General features: G+C 41.5%; 2 protein-coding genes across 3 annotated transcripts; one reads left to right on the forward strand and one right to left on the reverse strand.

The window, feature by feature from the left end:
• Window positions 1–4,914: 4,914 nt before the first annotated feature.
• On the reverse strand, window positions 4,915–13,166 carry sdha (succinate dehydrogenase complex, subunit A, flavoprotein (Fp)). Its single transcript, XM_034207661.1, has 15 exons — window positions 12,952–13,166; window positions 12,176–12,259; window positions 11,780–11,941; window positions 11,409–11,552; window positions 11,097–11,261; window positions 10,844–10,992; window positions 10,592–10,716; window positions 9,697–9,865; window positions 8,913–9,108; window positions 8,660–8,831; window positions 6,969–7,087; window positions 6,732–6,843; window positions 6,509–6,639; window positions 6,240–6,353; window positions 4,915–6,136 (listed from the first exon to the last, which is right to left on the reverse strand). The coding sequence occupies exons 1-15, from the start codon at window positions 13,129–13,131 to the stop codon at window positions 6,050–6,052; spliced, it is 2,109 nt and encodes a 702-aa protein (XP_034063552.1). The 5' UTR covers window positions 13,132–13,166; the 3' UTR covers window positions 4,915–6,049.
• A 57-nt stretch (window positions 13,167–13,223) lies between these two features.
• On the forward strand, window positions 13,224–15,769 carry LOC117540806 (coiled-coil domain-containing protein 127-like). Of its 2 annotated transcripts, none has more exons than XM_034207662.1 (4): window positions 13,224–13,355; window positions 13,680–13,814; window positions 14,285–14,529; window positions 14,617–15,769. In XM_034207662.1, the coding sequence occupies exons 2-4, from the start codon at window positions 13,685–13,687 to the stop codon at window positions 15,061–15,063; spliced, it is 822 nt and encodes a 273-aa protein (XP_034063553.1). In that variant the 5' UTR covers window positions 13,224–13,355; window positions 13,680–13,684; the 3' UTR covers window positions 15,064–15,769. The 2 variants fall into 2 exon arrangements, with proteins under 2 accessions (XP_034063553.1, XP_034063554.1); XM_034207663.1 differs by having other exon boundaries at window positions 13,269–13,355; window positions 13,677–13,814.
• The last annotated feature ends 4,958 nt before the right edge of the window (window positions 15,770–20,727 follow it).

Here is a 20,727-nt window from a genome sequence, read left to right on the forward strand (position 1 = left end):
TGTTTCTTTGTTGATTATCTAAATAACCATTGATTGATTATCTAAATAACCATTTAAATAAAACACTACCCCCACCTCCCCCTCCACCCACAGCATTATACACTATACACAGGGGTGCGCATAACTTTTTTGCCCTGGTTCTCAAAGGAGCACCTGGAGATGTTGCTTGGTGCTCATCCTTAAAATGAAATAAACCGTAACTTTTGAGGGGGTCTTGACTTTATTGCCAGACACACGGCACTGAACACACATGCTGAGGTGAACACAGAACACACATGCAGAGGTGAACACAAGACAACATTAGCACGACCAGTAATCCTACAAGCTGTCATCACTACCCTCCTGACTGTTCTCCTCACTGTCTTCCTCTCTGTCAGACATGGTAGCTGATGATGTAGGCCTACTACTTTCTCTCTGGTTGAGTCTGCGATAGCTGCTGGTTTTGGGTCGAAAGTCTCCGTTGTCATCTTAGACAAGTGGATGTAATCAAATAAGTATGTGAACATAACCAATAACCTACCATAGCCAATAACAAATTAATGTAACTTATTTTATTGTTGTTGTTCATATCTTATTTTACCTTAACATTTATTTATTTATGCATTTTTTTTAAATCTTTCCAGTGTTAAAGGATATTTTTGGTTTACTGTCCTATAGTATACATTGGAATGATTTCAAACCTGTTTATCCCAATAATTATAAAGGAGTGCCTTGGAAATATGTGTTTACATAAATTGTGACCAAAACGTTTGAGACCCACTGAGACAACTTAGACTAAAGTGAACTATCTAAACACTCAGAGTCCTTTACCTCACTGAGCTGTAGTTATCAGCCTCAGTCTGACTGGAGAGGACTCTCCCTCCACATTATTGTAGAAACATCTTCTTCTTATATCCGTTAGAGCAGCTAGCACCCAGTAGCGTGGCGTGGGGAAAAAATTAGGGGAAGCCAATAATACGTCCTTTCTTTTGGGTCGGGGGTGTGGTGGTCAATATAATAACGTAACCAGATGAGTGATTACAGCACCCGGTATCATTTTACACACATTTGTATCATACAGATGCAGGACTTACACACGCCTGTTATCTAACCGACAGGTCCGCACGCACTCTCCAGCCGAAATTCTAATAAGCATTCATTCACAAACTAAATCAGGAGACCTTTAACGTTTTACGTCCGATTCGCTCCTTTTTTCCTCTCTGTACACAGCTCCAGTTTGGGCATTGGCCTGTCATCAGATTGTATTTCTTGTTGTTGTTGCTGCTATAGCGGAAGTTTAGTACAATTATTTTTGATGACATACTCCAAATCTCCACCCTCCATAATTGCACTTGCTTCAGTTGCTTGCTACTTTCTAACGGCGGTGAGAGTGACGCTATCTATCTTCTATCGATTAGATTTATGATTCGAAAATTATAAAAGTAGGGTAGACATGTGGATATTATCCGACTGAACAAAACGTGCATTTATCTAACAGGTTCGTTTTCCACTGACCTTATTTCGAGCTATTTTCCTAAGTCCTATGGAGAAATCCCATTTATTTGTTGTCGAGGGAAACCGAGCGCAGCTTACTTCCGGATTTTAGGACGCATCACTTTGATGCGATTTGATTGGATTGTGAGGCAAGGGAAGCCAGCCGCCTCCAGCTTCCCTTGGCATGGCCCTGACCAATCACAGGTTGGAAGGGACATCACGTGAGCCTCATCTGATTGGTCAATCCCTCAATTTTTTTTCACCAAAGGAAGCCAGATTCGGCTGGCCTCCTCTCGCAACAGTGAGTGCAATCTACTGTTTCACCATAACATCTAGAGGGGCGCTGTTTGTTTCACTCTTTGTAAAATACTCAATGAGAATGGGGGAGACGGGCCGGCAGCAACACACAGCAAAGAACAATTACCGAAACCAAACGAAGTGTTTTTATTTATTTATTAAAATTATAACTACAATCCGAAAAAACAGGGGAAGCCTGGCTTCCCTTGGCCTCCAGGAGAAAACGCCACTGCTAGCACCAGATGCTAATAACAACAGCGCCGGAACCGGTGCACCGTCCCTCGATCCCACGCTCACTCGCACTTTGGCTGTGAGCTGCGGGCGCCAGCTAAGCCAACATCCCCCATTTTCATCACTTACAGCGCCCATCGTACAGGGCAAATGAAACGTGTAACCGGGGTGAAAAGGGTGTTACATTTACTTAATTATGAATGTTGTTACATCAAGGCCGAAAATTAGGATGAGCCCCAACGGTCAAACATTTTTTTTCCCTCCCAGAGCTGCCAGCGCAGCGCCTCCCCGGATCTGGCGCCCTAGGCGAACATCTATAACGCCAGTGCTACGGGGGCGGGGGCGGGGCCAACCCTGAGTTCATATGCAACTCGCAAATATCTTTCTCTCTCTCCTCTCTTCTCTCTTTTCTCTTCTCCCTTCTCTCTCTTCTCTTCTCCCTTCTCTCTCTTCTCTCTCCTCTCTCCCTCAATGTTGGTACGCAAATGCGCCTTTTTTCAAATGACCCAGTGCTCATTTTTTGGCGGAGGTGCGCATGCGCACCTGCGCACCAGTTATGTGCAGCCCTGACTATACATCCATAATTAGTGCGAATGCTGTTTGCAGCATTCCACTATAGTGCTTCAAATCTTTATTCCCCTTATTTCAGCCAATACTTTGGCACTCCATAACTTCAGCTTATTTTCAGCTACAGAAACCATTCAAATATTAAACTATTCAGCCTGTTCAGGAATCGATGGGAAACCTTCAACTTTTTCTAAATGTTATACTTTTTAAAATATTCAGCTTTTTAAAGTCTTTTTTTAACATGGAAGTTATTGCAATGCATTTGAGCTGTAACAATTAACACACAGACACACACTCACTCACTCACTCACTCACTCACAGACTCTCTCTCTCTCTCTCTCTCTCTCTCTCTCACACACACACCGATGATGATGAATGATCAAGAGAAGAGAGAGAGAGGGCGATCAAGAGAGAGAAGACAGATAGGGCGATCGAGAGAAGAGAGAGAGTAATGTAACCTCCTAATTTAATGTATAACTCCTATGAAAATGTTCAAAAAGTGCTCAAACTTCACATGTGTGCTCACAGTCCAGCCGTGAAAACATCTACGGGAAAGTTTTGAGGTTTCTTCAAATGCCGTTGCCATGGCAACACAATGCTCACCATGAAACACGGTTTTCTCATAACTTCAGTGAAAATGCTCGAAATGGCCCAAAACTTCACAGGTTTGGTAACGATGCAGCCATCAACACATCTAAGAGTATTATGGGATGTCATAAAATGCCGTTGGCATGGCGACAGATCATTCACCATCAAGTTAGTTCAAAAGTTTGCAGTTCAAATATTCTTCTGCTTTCCCAAGCCTTTTTACTTTATTTTCTCATCTTAATACAAATTCATTCACTACTACTTACATGTGATATTTAACTCCTTCAGCCTATTTTCAGCTGCAGAAACCATTCAACTATTACATTATTCAGCTATTTCAGGACATCAAGGCTATACATGTTGTTGTTTATACCTTTTTTTAAACCTTTTCTTTTAAATATGAAAGAATTATTTTTTTGTGCTAAAAGCAGCTACCATTCAGCTAATAACACATTCAGCTTTTTCTGCATTTTCAGCTCAATTCAGCCATAAATGTTCACAGTTTACAGCATTCGCACGCATTTTCTGCAGGAAATGCATTTTCTAGTTCCTATTATGTGACCATTGTAAAATATATAAATCACCAAAAAATCTCACTGATTGACGTAACATTTTAAAGGATGATATTTTTGCTGTTGTTAAAGGATCTATATTATTTCCAAGTACAATTTTGACATTTAAGAAATGTACAGTATATTATCAAGGATAGTAACTTCTATTGTGTTTGGGGTCAATATGGAAATATTTCCCTTCCAGTGTCAGCATTCCAAAGGCATGCCGTTGCCTCCCTTTTGATTTCTACACTCCTGCCAAAATGAACAAACCAATGTGGACTTGTAAGTGGTCCCCACCCAACTCCTAACTGTCCCCATGCATGCATCTCACCTTTAAATTCATAATGTCAAGTATATTGTTTCATCAATCCTCTATTGATGGTGTTAAGAAGGGCTCAATGCTGACTTCAGGTCTTAGACATGGCTGACAGCATATCTTGTGGGGCCTGGAGCCATTTTCATTACATTAGCAGCACTAAACTTACCCTGTTTTTCAAGTGGGGAGCGGGACCAAGACAACTTTCCATTTTTGAAAAGTAATGTGTCTGCTTGTGTTTGAGAGACAACAGGAGCATCTGCACTGGGGTATTCAGGGTGGACTTTGACAGAGGATTTATCTGAAAGTAGCCTATAAAAGTATTTTATAGTCTTTGCGCTATAGTCTAACTACTGAGTCCAAAATGATCAGTCTTCTTAAGAACTTAAAGTATTTGTATTGCTCATCACATATGACATATAGCAGAAAGACAGGCATTGTTGTACTATGGAGGGGACTTTGACAGGAGAGTAGCCTACTTAAGAAACAGTAAAAGTATTTCATAGTATTTGGGATAGTTGCTTGTAACTACAACTGATTCCAACTTCGTCAGTCTTATTAAAAACGTATGGCCAAAAATAATCGCTCATCAAAGATAGCAGAAGCTTGTCATTTTTGCACTGTGTAAAGGCAAAGAGTTAGAACCTTTATTTTTGAAGAGTACAGCGCAAGCATAGGGCAAACTAGCCAATCAGAAGCAAGGAAGCACTGGAGACCCACCCACCTATGGAAACGAAACATTGAGTGGCATACTTGTTTTAACAAAACAAACCGTTAAAACGTACCTTGGTCCAATTGCACCAAAAGATTTCACTTCAATGCACATATGGGAATTCAAATATGGAGGAGTCTGTGTTGTTGTTGTGAACAAACAAAACCAAAATGCTCTTGTTTCTATGTCTGCACTTTATTGAACATGTAAAAATAAGTACAAATGGTAGTAAGAGGAGAACAAATGAACTTATAGCAAATAAATTAAGTAATCCTTTCAATGATTTAGAACAAGAAGCAATGATTGGGAATCTGTGTAGTACGTCAAGTGAGTAGGCTACATTTTTAAAAGCCATTCTGGCAAAGCAGGAAAAGTGTGAGGTTCTTTCACAAACAGTTTTGTTTTGGAATGGAAACCTCTCTCACCGCTCATGATGCACTCAGAGCTGGCGCTCAGTGTTTAATTGCTTATCAGCACCCTAAAAGCTTTGCACACAACACTGACTCTTCCTGGAATTTATCAAGTTTTCAGAGGGCATACAGCAATCCCACTTAGTAGAAAGAAGCCATTGTTTCAACACATTGTGGCTGAATACATACACACAGAACTGCTTGATTTGGTTAACCTTTTAATAACTAGATGATTGAAGCTTACAGACAGTCAGCAGTTGATCTACTGTACGTAGCATGAGATGTTCTTTATCATTTGAACCACACATGAAGTGTCACAGAAAGCACCCAACACTGAAGGCCATAATGAGCAAGAAAATACTACCTCATAGCCTACTCGACAAAGAAAATACAGTATAACACGTATTTATTGTGCATTTATGCAATATTTACATACTTAAAAGTTCCCTTTGCTGCTTGTCGGCAACATGTGCATTTCAAATCTGTTCTGTTCAGAAAGCGAAAAAAGAAAAAATGTAATCAAAGAAAGCATTGCAAAGTTTTAATATGAGCGTATGGTGTCATCACAGAAAGCAAAGCTTAAGTGGTGCAACACATAACTATTTTTTATGTTTTTTGTTGCCTGGTAATATATACAACAATATCCAGCTCACACAGAGGTCACAATGTTGAAATCATATTGGCTGCATGCAGGTTAAATCAAGGCAAACCACAGAGGAACAAGAAGGTGAGACGAAGGGATTTTTTTTGTATTTTACAATTCGAGAAGGGATACACATGTGCGATTTAAATGAACGTCCCAAAATGTCCTCTCTTTTACAGGGAGAGTAAGTTGATAAATAGCAGGCCAATGAGTGTATTGAATGTGTGAGGAGAGTAGAGCGTGGGCAAGGGAATCTTCTTAGTAGGAGCGGATGGCAGGAGGGACGTGGGCACATTCCTGCTCATCCAGAGGGGTGTCGATGACAGGGCGGTACTCCAGGCTCACCTGGGAACACACAAAAACAAAGATCAAACCTCTTCTGGCATATTAAGTGAATAATGGTTACTAGAAAAGCCCAACTTCCTGCTGTAAGCCCCACAACACTCACCGTTCCAGTCTTTACGTCGACTGTGGACATAGTGTGTTTCCTCCAGTGCTGTTCGAAGGTCTTCTTCACCTGACCCGTCAGGGGCTTGGAGTAGTCATACTCATCGAGACGATCCTGGAATAAAGTCGAACAAAAACAATGTCAGAGGAAAGACCGGCAGCAATACACAGGAATAATTTGCTAATGCAAAAACATAAAAAGAACACTGGCAAGGAAAAAAACACAGCAACAATGAGAAAGAAACCCAGATTTAGTATAGCAAATTCCACCTTGAAGTCCTCCCTGGCGTGGGCTCCCCTGCTCTCCTTCCTCTGCTCGGCAGAGTTGATGGTCTGGATGCCGTTCAGCATCAGGTTCTGCAGCTCCAAACTTTCCACCAGGTCTGTGTTCCACACGATGCCTGGAGGAGAAGAAAGAGAAGGAACTTCAGCACTTGCAGCATGAAAGAGACTCAAGGAGCTGTAAAAAGACAGTCAATCAGTAGTGCAGTACCTCTGTCAAAGGTCTTGATGTCAGCCAAGGTCTGGTAAACGGCATCCATCTTTTCGCATCCCTCCTTCAGAACGGAGCCGGTACGGAACACGGCAGCGTGGGCCTGCATAGTCTAAGGAAAAGCAGGAAGAGGCAGATTATTTATGCGTTTCTGAAGAAGTTTCTTTAGGAAACACATTTCAAATAATGTATCTAATGCACAATGTAAGGGATCTCATGTGTTTCTTTAGTGTTTACCTTCTGCATGTTGAGCCTGATCTCGGAGGTTCTCAGGCTTCCGTTGGCGTACCTCAGCTTGTCCAGGTTGGCCACAGACTCCTCTCCTGCACTGGGCGCCAGAGGGGACAGTTTCTCTCCTGAAGAGGAAACAACACACCAGAGTCAGCTATGAAGTAAGCAGGTGATTTGCACTGCAACACTAAATATAATCCTGTAGTAGTGGTGTTCATTTACATCAAAACTGAAAATTAGTATATTCGACTTAAATTTTACATCCATCTAGAAAAATTAATCTGATTTCCTAGACATATTCGCTCAGGGTCAAATGTGAAAAAATCTCAACAGATCTTAAAACTAGGTTATTTGAGTCATGTTGCAAAAACTCCATTCTGACCTTTGAGATTATTTAAAATAAGGCTCAGAGGAAACTAGACTTCAGCACCTCCTCTGTTTACAGGCTTCAGAAATTGTAGGCAGAAGACTTTGACCAATCACAGGTCATTTCAGAGAGAAGGCATTCTTATTGGCTGTTCTACATTAGCAGATGCACGTCCCTTCAGAAGGTGCTTAAACAACCCAGAAAAAGCAAGACAGACTTAGTAAAAAGAGAGTCTATAAGAAAGTATATAATGCAATAATACAATATCGAAAGTGTTTTAAAAAGACGAGAGAAATGTTCTGCGGTTATGTCAGGCCCACAAGCTTGCAAAAATGTAAAGGAAAAAAATGACTAGTTCAGGTTCTGGTGGGTGGGGCTCAGGAAAGAGTGTGTAGAGAGGAGAGCTGCAGGATAACGGCCCGTACACACAGCAGCTTTTGGCGATTTGTCCACCGCTTCCAGCGCGTCTCCACCCATTGACTTTGAATGGGGATGACGTCACTTTCCCTCGCTTGTCGCCGAACTGCATTGTGGGGGGGCGAGGCGAAGATTTCCAGGATTTTCAGGATGTTCAGGATTCCAAAGTTGAACAATGTTCAACTTTTGAGGCTGAGCTGGAAGCGACAGCCAATCAGATCCGTTTATGCAAATCTGACAGTTCAAGCGCTAGCCAATCAAACCGCGTGCAAGCTGGGAGAACCAGACCGCATTTCATTTCTATATTCCACAAAAATGGAGGAGAACTTAGTTATTGCGGTAGCAAATCACCCGGTTCTTTATGACCAGTCCCTATTTACTTACCGGGATACAAACCGGAGGAACCAGGCATGGAGGGAGGTGGCAGAGACAGTGGGTGAAATTGGTAGGTTTTCGCTTGTTTGGGGATTTTATATCCAGTTTACATCGTTGCTAGTGTACTTCGTTGCTAGCAAGCATAGACAGTATCATTAGCCAGCATGAAATGTAGCATAAAATAGCACCATAAACATTAATCTCATAAATGTTCAAAATGTTAAAAAAATAAATGTTCATCATAGCCCTTCCTATTTGACAATAGTGTAGAAGAACCGGGTTGTTTTGCTTTGTATGTCGGGGGCGGGATATTCATGTGATATTCATGTGATTGGTTGTTGGTCGCGAAATCCCCAAGCTGTCAGACACGCCCAGCTCCAGGATTTTCAAGATTTGGTCAAAGCTGCTATGTGGACACACCGTAAGGGCTGTATTTGGAAATTCTACTGCTTTTTTACCTTTTCCAGAAAACTGCCTTCCCTGGCTTTAAGAATCTCATTATTCTTATAGTAGGCATTAGCCATTAGAGGGGGCTCACCTGGCTTGTTCTCCTCGGCGATGGTGAGGGCGCAGGCTCTTCCAAACACCACCAGATCCAGCAGAGAGTTAGCACCCAGCCGGTTGGCTCCATGGACACTGGCACACGCCGACTCGCCGCACGCATACAGGCCAGGAACCACCTTGTCGGATCCTTCAGTATAAGTGATCACCTGATGGGAAAAACAGTTAATAAGGTGGGTCACTTGGTTGTAATTAGTGTGGATGCAGGTGCTCGTGCACACATCACATACCTGTCCCTTGTAGTTGGTGGGGATTCCACCCATATTGTAATGGACGGTGGGTAGAACAGGGATGGGATCTTTAGTGACGTCGACTCCAGCGAAGATCATGGCCGTCTCTGAGATACCAGGCAGCCGTGTGGCCAGCTGCTGGGGGGGCAGGTGGTTGAGCTGCAGGTACACGTGGTCCTTCTCTGGACCAACACCCCTGAAGGAGCACACACAGGAGGAAGGAAATTATTTATGTGTACAAAGGTTTTGACATTTCTTTCATACACAGTTACATGACATACCAGTTTTCATTTTGTTCATGCAAACTATGACTAAGAAGTATGTTCATTTACAACGCCTTTTTTCATGACGAACAAGGCTATATCAAAGTGTAATTTTTATGACTAAAAGAACTGATTGAAAAATAGTGACAGAAAAGAAAGTTTAAAAAAAAAAACTCATCAGGACTAGAGCGGCATCACACATTGAGTCAGGATGCACAAAAACAAAACAGAGGTCTTTAGAAAAAAACAAGGTCATATTTTGGCTAGAGTAGATCGACTGAAATATTCTATATAATCTGACAAAAAAAGAAAACGTAATTCTCCACAGTTTTATTGACTCAAACTAAAGTAGTAGGGTTTACCTGATAATGCTAAGACTTGTATTCCGTTTAACCTTTAATTAAAGGATCGGGTAGACTAGATATGAAAATAACGAACAAGGCCATTTGAAACAGGACTTACACTAAATGAAAAATAGCTGCCAAAATAAACACTACATCACACACTCATTTAATCCATACCTGCCCTCTCTGATCTCGATGGTCATGGAGCGGGACACCACGTCTCTGGAGGCCAGGTCCTTGGCGTTGGGTGCGTAGCGCTCCATGAAGCGCTCTCCCTCACTGTTGATCAGGATGCCTCCCTCTCCACGGCAACCCTCTGTGATCAGACAACCGGCTCCGTAGATCCCTGGAACGATTCACATGTTAAAAAGGACTCGCTGAAATTTGAGAAGGCTCAAATATTCTTGATGATATATTGATATTGGGGTTTACAAAAGGTGAACAAATCTGCAGTGGCTCAGCAGTTGGTGCTGACCTCCTACATGCCACATCATAGAGGGGCCTGGTGTCAGATTCCCAGCAGGAACAAAAATAAAGATGACCACTGGTCTTTTACTGACTAGGCTCGGTTATTGGAGACAGCCAGGCCTGAACAGAGCTATGGAACAGCCAAAAATTGGGGAGCCTCCATACATGTAAGCATGACTTCCTCACCTAACCTAAAAGTATTCCAAGTGCAAGTGTAACAGATTTCCCATGAAGTGAATAGGATAAATATCCGTTATCTCTCCCAGACACAGGAAGTTGTCTAAGCATTACACAACATGGTTTACATCTCTTCCATGATTAGTTTTTTGTAGAAATTCAAACTCAGAAACATAAAATGGCAACAACCGCACCACAGGACAAAAGACAATCAGGACAACTAGGCAGAGTCTTATCACACCTCTACAAAAAGACAACATATTGGACTTTGAACATTTATTGAAACAACACTAGCTCAAGTTACTATCAAAAATATAGAAATAGATTTTAAGCATGCCTTTAGCTGCTGTAGAGCATTAAAGAAGATAAGGCTTTTCATAAATAAGATTGCGTTTTTGTTAGTAAGAATATTTTTTATTTCTCTCACCAGTAGGATGGAACTGTACAAACTCCAAATCCTGGCAGGGCAGGCCAGCTCTGGTCACCATTGCATTTCCATCACCGGTACTAGTGTGGGCAGATGTGCAGCTGAAATAGGTTCTTCCATAACCCCTGGAAGAGAAGATTCAACTAATTTTTAAACTTGTCTATCTCAAGTTTACTGCCAAAGTTCAGAGAGTCGATATAAGACAAATGTCTAATTTGTTCCTGTTTTTGTGACAGTGAGTGTGATACCTACCCAGTAGCAATGACAGTATTCTTGGCCCTGAAGCGGTGAATAGATCCGTCCTCCATGCAGAGAGCGATCACTCCTTTACACTCTCCATTTTCCATCAGCAGGTCCAGGGCAAAGTACTCTACAAAGTAACTGGTGTCGTAACGAAGGGACTGTACAGAAGACGGATACATGAAATTAGGTTAAACTGTATTCCATGGTATTTTAGGAAGGAACTGAGTGAAATAAAGGGCAGAGAACACGTGTGGGGACCTACCCGTCCGTAAAGTGTATGCAGCAGTGAGTGTCCTGTCCTGTCTGCTACACAGCAGCAGCGATGGGCCTGGCCTCCTTTTCCATACTTGAGACTCTGACCTCCAAAGGCCCTCTGGTAGATCTTGCCCTCTTCAGTACGGCTGAAGGGCATGCCAAAGTTCTCCAGCTGGAAAAGAGGCACAACAACTTGATATTTGCTGCTATGCATAAAAAAATTGATGGGATGCAAAAATAAAAAAGTGTTGATTAAACAAAGTAAAAAATTACATATCCACTATTGGGCATGTGTTTCCGCGTGTGTGCGCCTTCTTACCTCCACTACGGCTGCAGGAGCCTGCTCTGTCATGTAATGGATAGCATCCTGGTCGCCCAACCAATCAGATCCTTTCACTGTGTCGTAAAAATGCCACCTCCAGTCATCCTCCTCCATGTTTCCCAGAGCTGCATTAATCCCGCCCTGTAAACCAGTTTATATTTACTTTATTAAAGATTAAGAACTTTTAATTGAGTGATTAAATCTACATGAGGCTTAGAATGTGCCAAACAACACTGTATTGTGAGTTAGTTATATGTGTCTAATCCGGTCTAATCATACAAAATTATCTGAACTTGTAACTCTGTAGAAAAACCTTCAAAATAATCTAAATCCTTAATGAACACATAACATACAGTATGTTCTCATACCTGTGCAGCAACAGTGTGAGACCTGGTGGGGAAGAGCTTGGTGACGCAGGCAGTGTTGAAGCCAGCCTCAGACAGGCCGAAGGCTGCCCTCAGCCCTGCTCCTCCAGCTCCTACCACCACAGCATCAAACTCATGATCTACTACTGGGTACTGAGTAGAAATCTGAAAACAATAAAAGGGCAGAAGTTACAAAAAAACTTCCAATTAGAAGCAGCCAGCAAGCGGTGGATAGTCAAGCAAGTTATCAAGTTTAATATTGACACTAAATTATGCAGTGAACAAAATTAGTGCAATACAAACTATCCGTTTTACTTATGTACAGTACAATACACCCCTATCATGCGTCAACACAAATAACCCTATATAATGGTGAAAAAGAGTAAATATGTGACTCACATCATCGGATACTTTGGCACTTGTATTCTTGCCATAGATGGAGAAGTGAAAGTCTCTGGATCCCTGAACTGCAGCAGCAGGGACCTGGCAGAAAATACAACAATTGATATCAGTGGAGAACTATATATATATATATAATAGCAGCTCCATTGCAACATTAACCATAAACTGAAATATGCTTAACTACATAAAACATACTCCTCTAATAAGCACTGCTATGTTTAAAGGCAACTTTGTTTTGCTAATAACACTTCCATAACAATCGATAATATAGCATTAATATGTGTAATCATTTATAGCTTAGATTTGATAGTGCACTTTGTACTTGATTTTTTCATTTGAGATTAACCATGTATATGTGTAAGAATCATTAAGTCTGCAGTCGCTTTTAAATGTATTTGCATTGTATGCATAACATTGTGCTAGCTACTGTTAGCTTAAACAGTTTTTCACAAGGGCAACAGAGGTAACGTTAACTAACAGACTTGTTCAAATCCCTCTGTAATGTTGACATTTGACTCAAAATAAATCGCTATGTATATAACGAAACATAGATTTGGTATAGATACATGACCTTTTGTTAGACTAGCATAATAGCCATTTTCCAGGTGTCCCATTGAAACAGCCTGAGCTACATAACACAGGTTACGCAAGTCAGAATCTGATAGTTACGAAAGCAGAAAGTGCAGCAAAATGTTTGCTTTTAGCGTAGAAAACACATAGATAGATCACATAGGGTTATGTGAAGGACTAAGTAGACAATTGCAAAAACTCACAGCTGTTGTTTTAGATAATATCCTCTTGGAGAGTAGACGGGAAGCAGCACGGACACTCGCCATGTTGTCAGTTGAAGGAACGATTCTGAGCCACCGTGAAGGATGAGATATTCCATAGAATGGACCAAACCATTCTGCGAAAACGGGGGAGTCGCTCATTTTACTTCCGACAGTTATCATTTAAACCCTACTTTAACCGTGATTTAACTTTTAAAACACCACTTCGAGATTACAATACATCTCGCTTAATTCAAACAGAGTTTACCCTTAAGACCTAAACTGATCTTTAATCAAGTAACTTCCTACGAAATACCCCCGGTCGGTATAGATGGACTGCTAACGAGTAAACTTGTGTAAGCAGCAGAGTGTGCAGGAACAAAAGTGACCTAGACTTATCATTCAAGGTGAGACGCAGCACCAATATTTAACAGACGTGTGCCGACTTGTAGTCGGATTTACACGACTATTATGTCCTGTAATGTGTTTGTATTAAATAATATAGCTATCATGAACCTTCAAGCGTAGTCATATCTGATTCGGTGAATGCTAACAAGCTAATAGAAGCTAGTAGGATATTACTGCAGTGTGCCTGTTTGATTAAAAGGGACACTGCTACTTCAGGGGCACCAGTTTGTGTTGCAAAATGTAAACATTCATTGTAATGCATATTCAGAGGAGTCTATGCTGCGTTGATCTTCCTTCATGTGTGTATGTGTCTGTGACAGCAGCTTCCATGAACAACCTGAATGACCCCCCCATGTGGAACATTGAGCCAGACCCCCGAGGAAGGGGGGCGGGGGCCGGTGATGGCCATCAATGGAACTACGCCCTGCTGGTCCCAATGCTGGGACTGGCTGCATTTCGTAAGTTACATCAGAGTGTGTCTGTGTTTAGGTTACAGGAATAGCAAAACAACATTACATGATGTAATGTAGAGATATTGAATGTGCTCATACAAAGCTGGTTGAGCTTTTGAAAACCCAAAATATCAAATGCCATTAGGTAGCAATTAAAATATATTCTCCTTCTTTGCCATGACTTGACAATATGACAAACAGAAATTGAGTTCCTGCATATGACTTTAAATTGACACAAAGACAGAGACAATTTAATATCTCATCTATTAAAGCCAGTATGGTTTTTTGTTTGGGTCTACATTGTTGTATACATTCTTATTTTAAGATATATTCACTGTACTTACTTTCTCGAACCTAGCAAACAAGCACAAGCTTCAGATAATTCCATTGGTTGAGAAAAAGGTGCTTGAGTTTAAGATAGTTGCAATTTATCTTATTTATTTAAATCATTTCTCAACTTCCACTGTGCCGTTTAGGTTGGATCTGGACGAGGGAGTCTCAGAGGGAGATCCAGGAGGTCAAAGCTCAGTATAAAATAGACATTTCAACAATAAAAAGCGAAATGGAGATAAAGTACCGTGAGACACTAACAGATAGGCGAAGGGCAGCAGCTACACTCGAGCTGGAGCTGGAGAAGGAAAGGCAGAGGGTGAAAGGCTACAAACAGGCCATGGTCTCACAGAGCCATCAGCTGATGGAAGAACGGAAACAGCTACATGAGGTAACATCTTGTCTTGCAGTTTATTTCCACTACTGTGCTATTTCCTTATGGACCTGCATTAAAAAGAAAATACTGTCTTCTTACAAGGAGCGTGAAGCATTGGAGGAAGAAAAGCAGAGGCTGGTGAACTCCGGCGCTGCAGGGGCGGTACTGCATCAGGCCCTGAAGCGAGAAGACAACCGGTCCCAGCGAGCCAACGCCACTCTGAAGGAGCTGGAGTATCAGCTTCTGGAGCGCCAGAACGCTTACTGTTCCCTCATCCAACCTCGGGACCAGCGGCTGGAGATGGAGAAGAACATGCTGATCAAGGTTGTCAAAGACCCTGTCCTGGCAGAACTGGACCTGGAGTCTGATCTTAAGGATGTTTTTAAGAGAGATACGCACTGTGCTGACTTGCTAAACATGGACAAGAGGAAGAATGGCAGCCTCATGTGGGTTTACCTCAAGTACTGGCAGCTGCAGGTCACTGTGCAGAAACACAAGAGAGCTGAAGGAGCCATCTTAGGAGAGAAAATCCAGTCCCACACAAAGTGACGAACACGAGCTGGGGTGTTTCATTAGACTTTTAAGAATGTTCAGAGGAGTGGTGGTGGATCAGGACTGAAAATGCATGTTTTTTTGTTGTTATCTTCTTTACTTGTTAAGGCCCGGACATACCAATCTGACAACAAAGAACTGACACAGACGGACCCCGACTGTTGCGTCGCCTCGCGTCTCGGCCATGTGTCGCATTGGAACACACCGCAAAAACTTCAGCCGACGGCCAAGAAGCACGCACGAGCTGCGCATGCGTGAGTGGCAATAACTCTCCTTACCAGCAGGCGGCGGTAGTGTGTATTCGTCATTCAAAAGAGGCAACAACCGGAAGACAGAGAAGAAGAACAGACTACGTGATCTAAACAAACAACAAATAGCATGTGCGTTCCATTTTCACTCTACAGCGAGAAGCTCATGGGGCTTTCCTGAACCTGTGTCGAGAGCTGGAGTTAAATGAAATCTCAGATTTGCCTTCTTAATAGTTTGTTTGGGTCCCTCACTTGTGATTTCTTTTGCCGACTGCTCGCCGATTCAAGGGTTTTCGGCCGAAAAGGCGTCTGCACGGTTGAAAAGACCCGACGGTGCGGGACACATCAATCTGTGTTGGGCATGTCGACGCTCATCGTCGGCCTGACGCCCACCGACGCCATTAATCGGCCGGGGCTGAAGTCGAATAGTCCATTTAGCTTAGGAACCTTCCTAACGGAGTGAAATGACCCGGAAGTCCCTCAGTGGCAGCCATGATAAGTGCCGTTCGAATTCTCTAGTCAGTGGTTCTCAAATGGGGGTACGCGGACCCCTAGGGGTACGTTGGAGTACGGCAGGGGGTACGTGAGATTTATTTTATGTTAATGGAAAAAAAACATAATTAATGCATTTAAACAAACTACTAATAGGAGATGAACTACTTTATTCAAAAGTTTACAGAAATTCTGGATAATAAAATGGGAAAAATAAACGGGGTGCTCTCTTTTCCTCTCCCTCTCCTGACAGCCCGTCAGTCTCGTGCAGCTCGCTGAACCTGTAATAAGTGACCCGACAGTAAAGAATACATATATTTATAACTAGTTTAGCTAGTTCCAGAGTAGATAAACTAGCTAAGTGTGTTAGGTCTAACTCTAAGTGTATTTTGCTCGGCTCAACGATCCGTCACAGCGGTGGAGCTGTGATCATACAGAGCTGCGTGTTCTGCATCAACAGCAGCTGATCGGATCTCTCTCTCGTGTCCGGTTAGACTTCACTCGCGTCTATGTCCAAATCTATCAGATCTAGTAGTTATAGTTAATGATATGACTGCCTGCTTTTCAAAAGGACATAAACAATAAGCGTTGCTTGACAACGGCGTGTGGCCGCAAAGTATAGCGCAGCATTATGCATTTGCATGAGGGGTCAAAATCCCATGCTCATAAAATGCTCATATATTTGTTTCTCTTCATTCCCATAGCCCCAAAATAAAGAAATATACAAATATACCAATTTTAGGAAAAGTAACGAAGTTTGAGCAGTGTGGGTTTGATATGAACAGAGTTACACATATTTCAAAACACCAAGTGTAATAACTACAGTGGCCTCCCTGTCAGAATGACAAGGATCCTCAGTGAAGCTCAAGCCCATGTTTCACTACATTGTAAGTACAACTTATTAAAAAGATCAGTTCAATGCAACTAATGTCGTCTTAGTGTTATTGCATGATGTTAAAATTGGTTTGCCATGAATTTAGTGATGGATTGTAAACATTTTAAATGTAGCATTTAAGTGTTTCTCAGTTACAAGGTTGTTGTTTTAATAAATCAGACACTGATGGTGCAGCGCTGTACTGTACCTCTTTATAGCATTTTTTCCTTAACAAATTGTTTTTGCGCTGATCAGGGGGTACTTGGCTGAATTTTTACATTATTGAAAAAAGTTTGAGAACCACTGCTCTAGATGATAGGAAAGGAGGTTTCAAACTACCTTTATAACCTCCTTTAGCTTAGGAACCACTGAACCTGCCTCACCGAAAGGAGAGGAGAAAATGCTGTCCCACAATGCCTTGCAGCCGCAGCATTTGCCGTCACTCAACAGTCGGCCGTTCACGGAAACAACCGATGACCGATAAATGATATCATGAAAGCTACGGTGCTAATTAAGCATTTTAAAACGTAGGCTATGTGGTAAGTTGCCAAAGTGCTTTGTTCTGAACGTTCATCAGTATTATAATCAAAAAGAGAAATATGAACGTTAGTTTTTACTGAAATGATCAAATAAAGTCAACATCACAGTCTTTACTGAGCTGTGTGGAGTTTGTTCAACTTTTAAAAGATGTTTGAATGGTGATATACACAGTGATAGATGTTAAGGACTAACGTTTATAATAAATACATTTGTATTTATTTTTAAGATCTTTTCATAGTTCATACAATCATACGTATTGGGATCATTTGTATTAATGTGGACCGGAGGGAGAGGGTGACGAGCATAAGTTTCACTTTCCTTTTTTATTTCAATTCCAACTTTGGTCCTGAAGAATATGTTTCTCTGTTGTCCACGTTCATAAAGCATAAAGCAACAGCATCAGAGCACGGTGCAGAGTCTCTAGATGAGTTTACAGTAGTCCCTAGTACTTATTAAACATCCATGTTGTAGTCCGCTGTAGAAAACTGTAGTTTCCATAGTTTCCCCACAGCAGCAGACGCACATTTATGACGTTCGTTGGCGCATCATAAACACGTCGGATAGTGAAAGTGCAGTTGGATGCGTGTGTGCACCACGACAAAGGAGCCTCATTCACTTTAGGTTGTTTGCGTGGTGCAGACACGTAAATGTAGCAAAGTTCGTGACTCCACCACGCAATGCGGTGTTAACCAGTTGTAACGATCAACTATCTAAAATAGTTGTGTTAATTAAACGCACAAGGGGTTCTTGAATGAAATAATATTATAAAAGGTAAACAGAAATAATAAACGGATAATCTGCTCCTTAAACAAATAAACAGAGACAGATTTCATGCATGGATCCATTATATTGACAGTTTTCCAGCCAAACAACACAAACAAAATTAAACAGTCCGCTCTGCGATACACAACAAGTGTCTTTACTGCCTAATCCAGGCTATTGTTCATTGACAAAAAAAAGCTGTTGCTCCTGCGCCCGTCGGCGGCAAAAACAGAAATGTTTGTAGGCCTTTTCAGGCTATATTCCACACAAAAAAGGAAACACGAGGTCCAGCGTGGCACAAAGGAGCGATCTCACCCTGTGTCGGAGAGAATCTCTCTATCTGTGCGCGTCCTCTCCAAGGAGACGTGCTTCCAGGTCGGTCGATGCAATATCCACATGCAAACGTAACTATCCCGCTGAATACCCGCATTCACCACACATAGGCTTCCTCCTCCCGTGAGAACCACCTTGGCATCCTGTTGACGCGCCCACTAAAAAGCCTCTGGGTGCGCCGCGACAGGTGAATATGCAAATGAGGCTTGCCGAACCACACCCTCAAACCTTACATAAAAGTGGACATTTAACGACTGTAGTTGCGAGGATAATACACATGCATCATAGATTTTCCTTTAATTTGAATCTAAACTACATGCCTTAACCTTTTCCCCTGCCCCTACAGTTTATAAGAAACACTCAGATCAATCTGCGACTGTCACACAGTTAAGCCCTGAGCCTGTTTTTCAGGTTTCAGGCTCGAAAATGCCACTAACACAACAAATGATATATCTTCACTTCTAAAAGGGGTAAATTAATAATTATTTTTCTCAAAGCAAGGTTACATCTGTGAGTTGGATGTAGAAGTGTCAGAATCAATATAGATGTTTTTATTTTAAAGTAAGTTCAGATGGAACATAGTAAAAACATGTAAATTCTAATGTCCACCTAAAAGTGAAATTTGACATTTTTAGAGAGATTTAGACAAATAAAGTCTAAGCGGACTCACCTCTGGGTAATTTGGGAACCATCGGTTCCATTTGAACTTTTTCACTGTAAAAATCATTTTATTACTTTGAATTATCACTATAGGTATTAATTCCATCCAAATACAACTGTTGTGAAAAAAATAAATAAAATAAAATAAAATAAAACATAGGCTTACTCTTACAGTGAGCCTCTGAATTAGCCCCGAGCGAAAAATGCTAACCTATTACAGCACCGAAAATCACTCCTCGCTCCCTTATTACTTATCCTAGCTGCACATCCAACACATTGTTTATGATCGCAAGGAGACACAGAATCTAACGGTGCCCACCTGAACAGCCCAACACTGAAAGATACAAACTCGCGACGTTATCAACAAAAACGTACATCAAAACAAATGGCGCTAGCGCTAATGCGCTAGGCTAACAATGACTTACCTTCCTCGTTGTCTGGTCTAAACTGGTCTTCAATGGCATTAAAACGATAAAAACGATGATGTAGTTAATCCATAGATTAATATCCAATGGGGCTGTGTCCCCTTTGAAATGTTCTGATAATCTATAAGCAATACAACTGCAATTCCGTTATCTGCTGTCCGCTCTGTGCTCCGTGCGCTCTGGGTCCTGCTGCATTTCCTGATTCTTTACGTTGTAAACAATAAATGAAGTCGGCTGCGTAATGTACTTAAGCTGGCTGGCATTCTTTATAGTTTACGCAGGACCATATCTCTGGAACCCATTGGTCGATTCGTGTGATTTACACCTTTTTCTTAACCATCAGAACCAATAGAATCGATGGGCAGTTCCCAAATCTACGTAAACATTACCATAGCGGACGTAATAGAGAAGCAAACGAAGCATAGCTGAAAGTGCAAGCCTGGACGGCAATACTTTATACCGAGTATATTGCCATAAATATGATGATTGATTATCAGTAAAAAATTATACGTGACACAAAGACATTGGATTAACCTTGAGATGTGTTTTTATTCCGTTGAACACAACTTTTGATCACAAATCAAAAAAGGTAAGATGTAATTATTGTAATATTTTTGAAACCGGATGTTGTTTACTTTCTCTTTTCTGGCTGATAGCTCCAGGAATTCGAGGTCGGACAGTGATGACATTACATGTGTGGAATCTGTGGAGTCTCAGCTTTAAATCGTATATCTTGTTTGTGCAGTTAAGATAGTAATAAGGGCATTTCTACCGTGTGTTGTGTGTAAAAAAGCGTTAGCATTAGTTAGCATTTTTTCCGCTCAATGCTAATTCAAAGGCTTGGTATTACTCTTGTGTTTTTTTTAGCTAACAATTGTTCTTATTGTCAGTTAGCGGAGTTTCTTACCTTTAAAAGGGTATGAAACATTAATAGTTTCATAAATGTTAAGAAGCCCTGAGACATGTAAGAAAAAAACTACTGTGGGAGGGGTCCACTGGGGGGACCTTCGGGCTTAACTGGTTAAGGAGTGGTGGTGGAGTCACGCATTCTGGTGAGATCAGGTTGATAACAATCCACTATGATGATATCCATATTGGATGGACAATTAATGATGTACAGAGTGTATTTTGTTTCTACTTAGCAAAAATGAATCACAACAATTGTATCCATTTAACTCCATGAGTGCCATGAATTACTGCTCACAGGGATACATTGTAGACCTGGAAAATGAAAGTTTGTCCACCTCAGGTTTGCATTTAGGATTCCCTTGTATTACTCCATGATGTGATATTGCACATCTATGTGTTGCTGGCTGCAAGTGTCTTC

Source organism: Gymnodraco acuticeps, unplaced genomic scaffold, assembly GCF_902827175.1.
Source record: "Gymnodraco acuticeps unplaced genomic scaffold, fGymAcu1.1, whole genome shotgun sequence".
Taxonomy (NCBI): domain Eukaryota; kingdom Metazoa; phylum Chordata; class Actinopteri; order Perciformes; family Bathydraconidae; genus Gymnodraco; species Gymnodraco acuticeps.

Coding starts and splice junctions, on each gene's coding strand:
- sdha (XM_034207661.1), bottom strand. CDS start 13,131: ATGATAACTGTCGGAAGTAAAATGAGCGACTCCCCCGTTTTCGCAGAA. Junction 10,717..10,843: donor AATACTGTCATTGCTACTGG/GTAGGTATCACA, acceptor CTTCTCTTCCAG/GGGTTATGGAAGAACCTATT. Junction 9,866..10,591: donor TGTACAGTTCCATCCTACTG/GTGAGAGAAATA, acceptor GAATCGTTCCAG/GGATCTACGGAGCCGGTTGT.
- LOC117540806 (XM_034207662.1), top strand. CDS start 13,685: ATGAACAACCTGAATGACCCCCCCATGTGGAACATTGAGCCAGACCCC. Junction 13,815..14,284: donor GCTGGGACTGGCTGCATTTC/GTAAGTTACATC, acceptor TGTGCCGTTTAG/GTTGGATCTGGACGAGGGAG. Junction 14,530..14,616: donor AACGGAAACAGCTACATGAG/GTAACATCTTGT, acceptor TCTTCTTACAAG/GAGCGTGAAGCATTGGAGGA.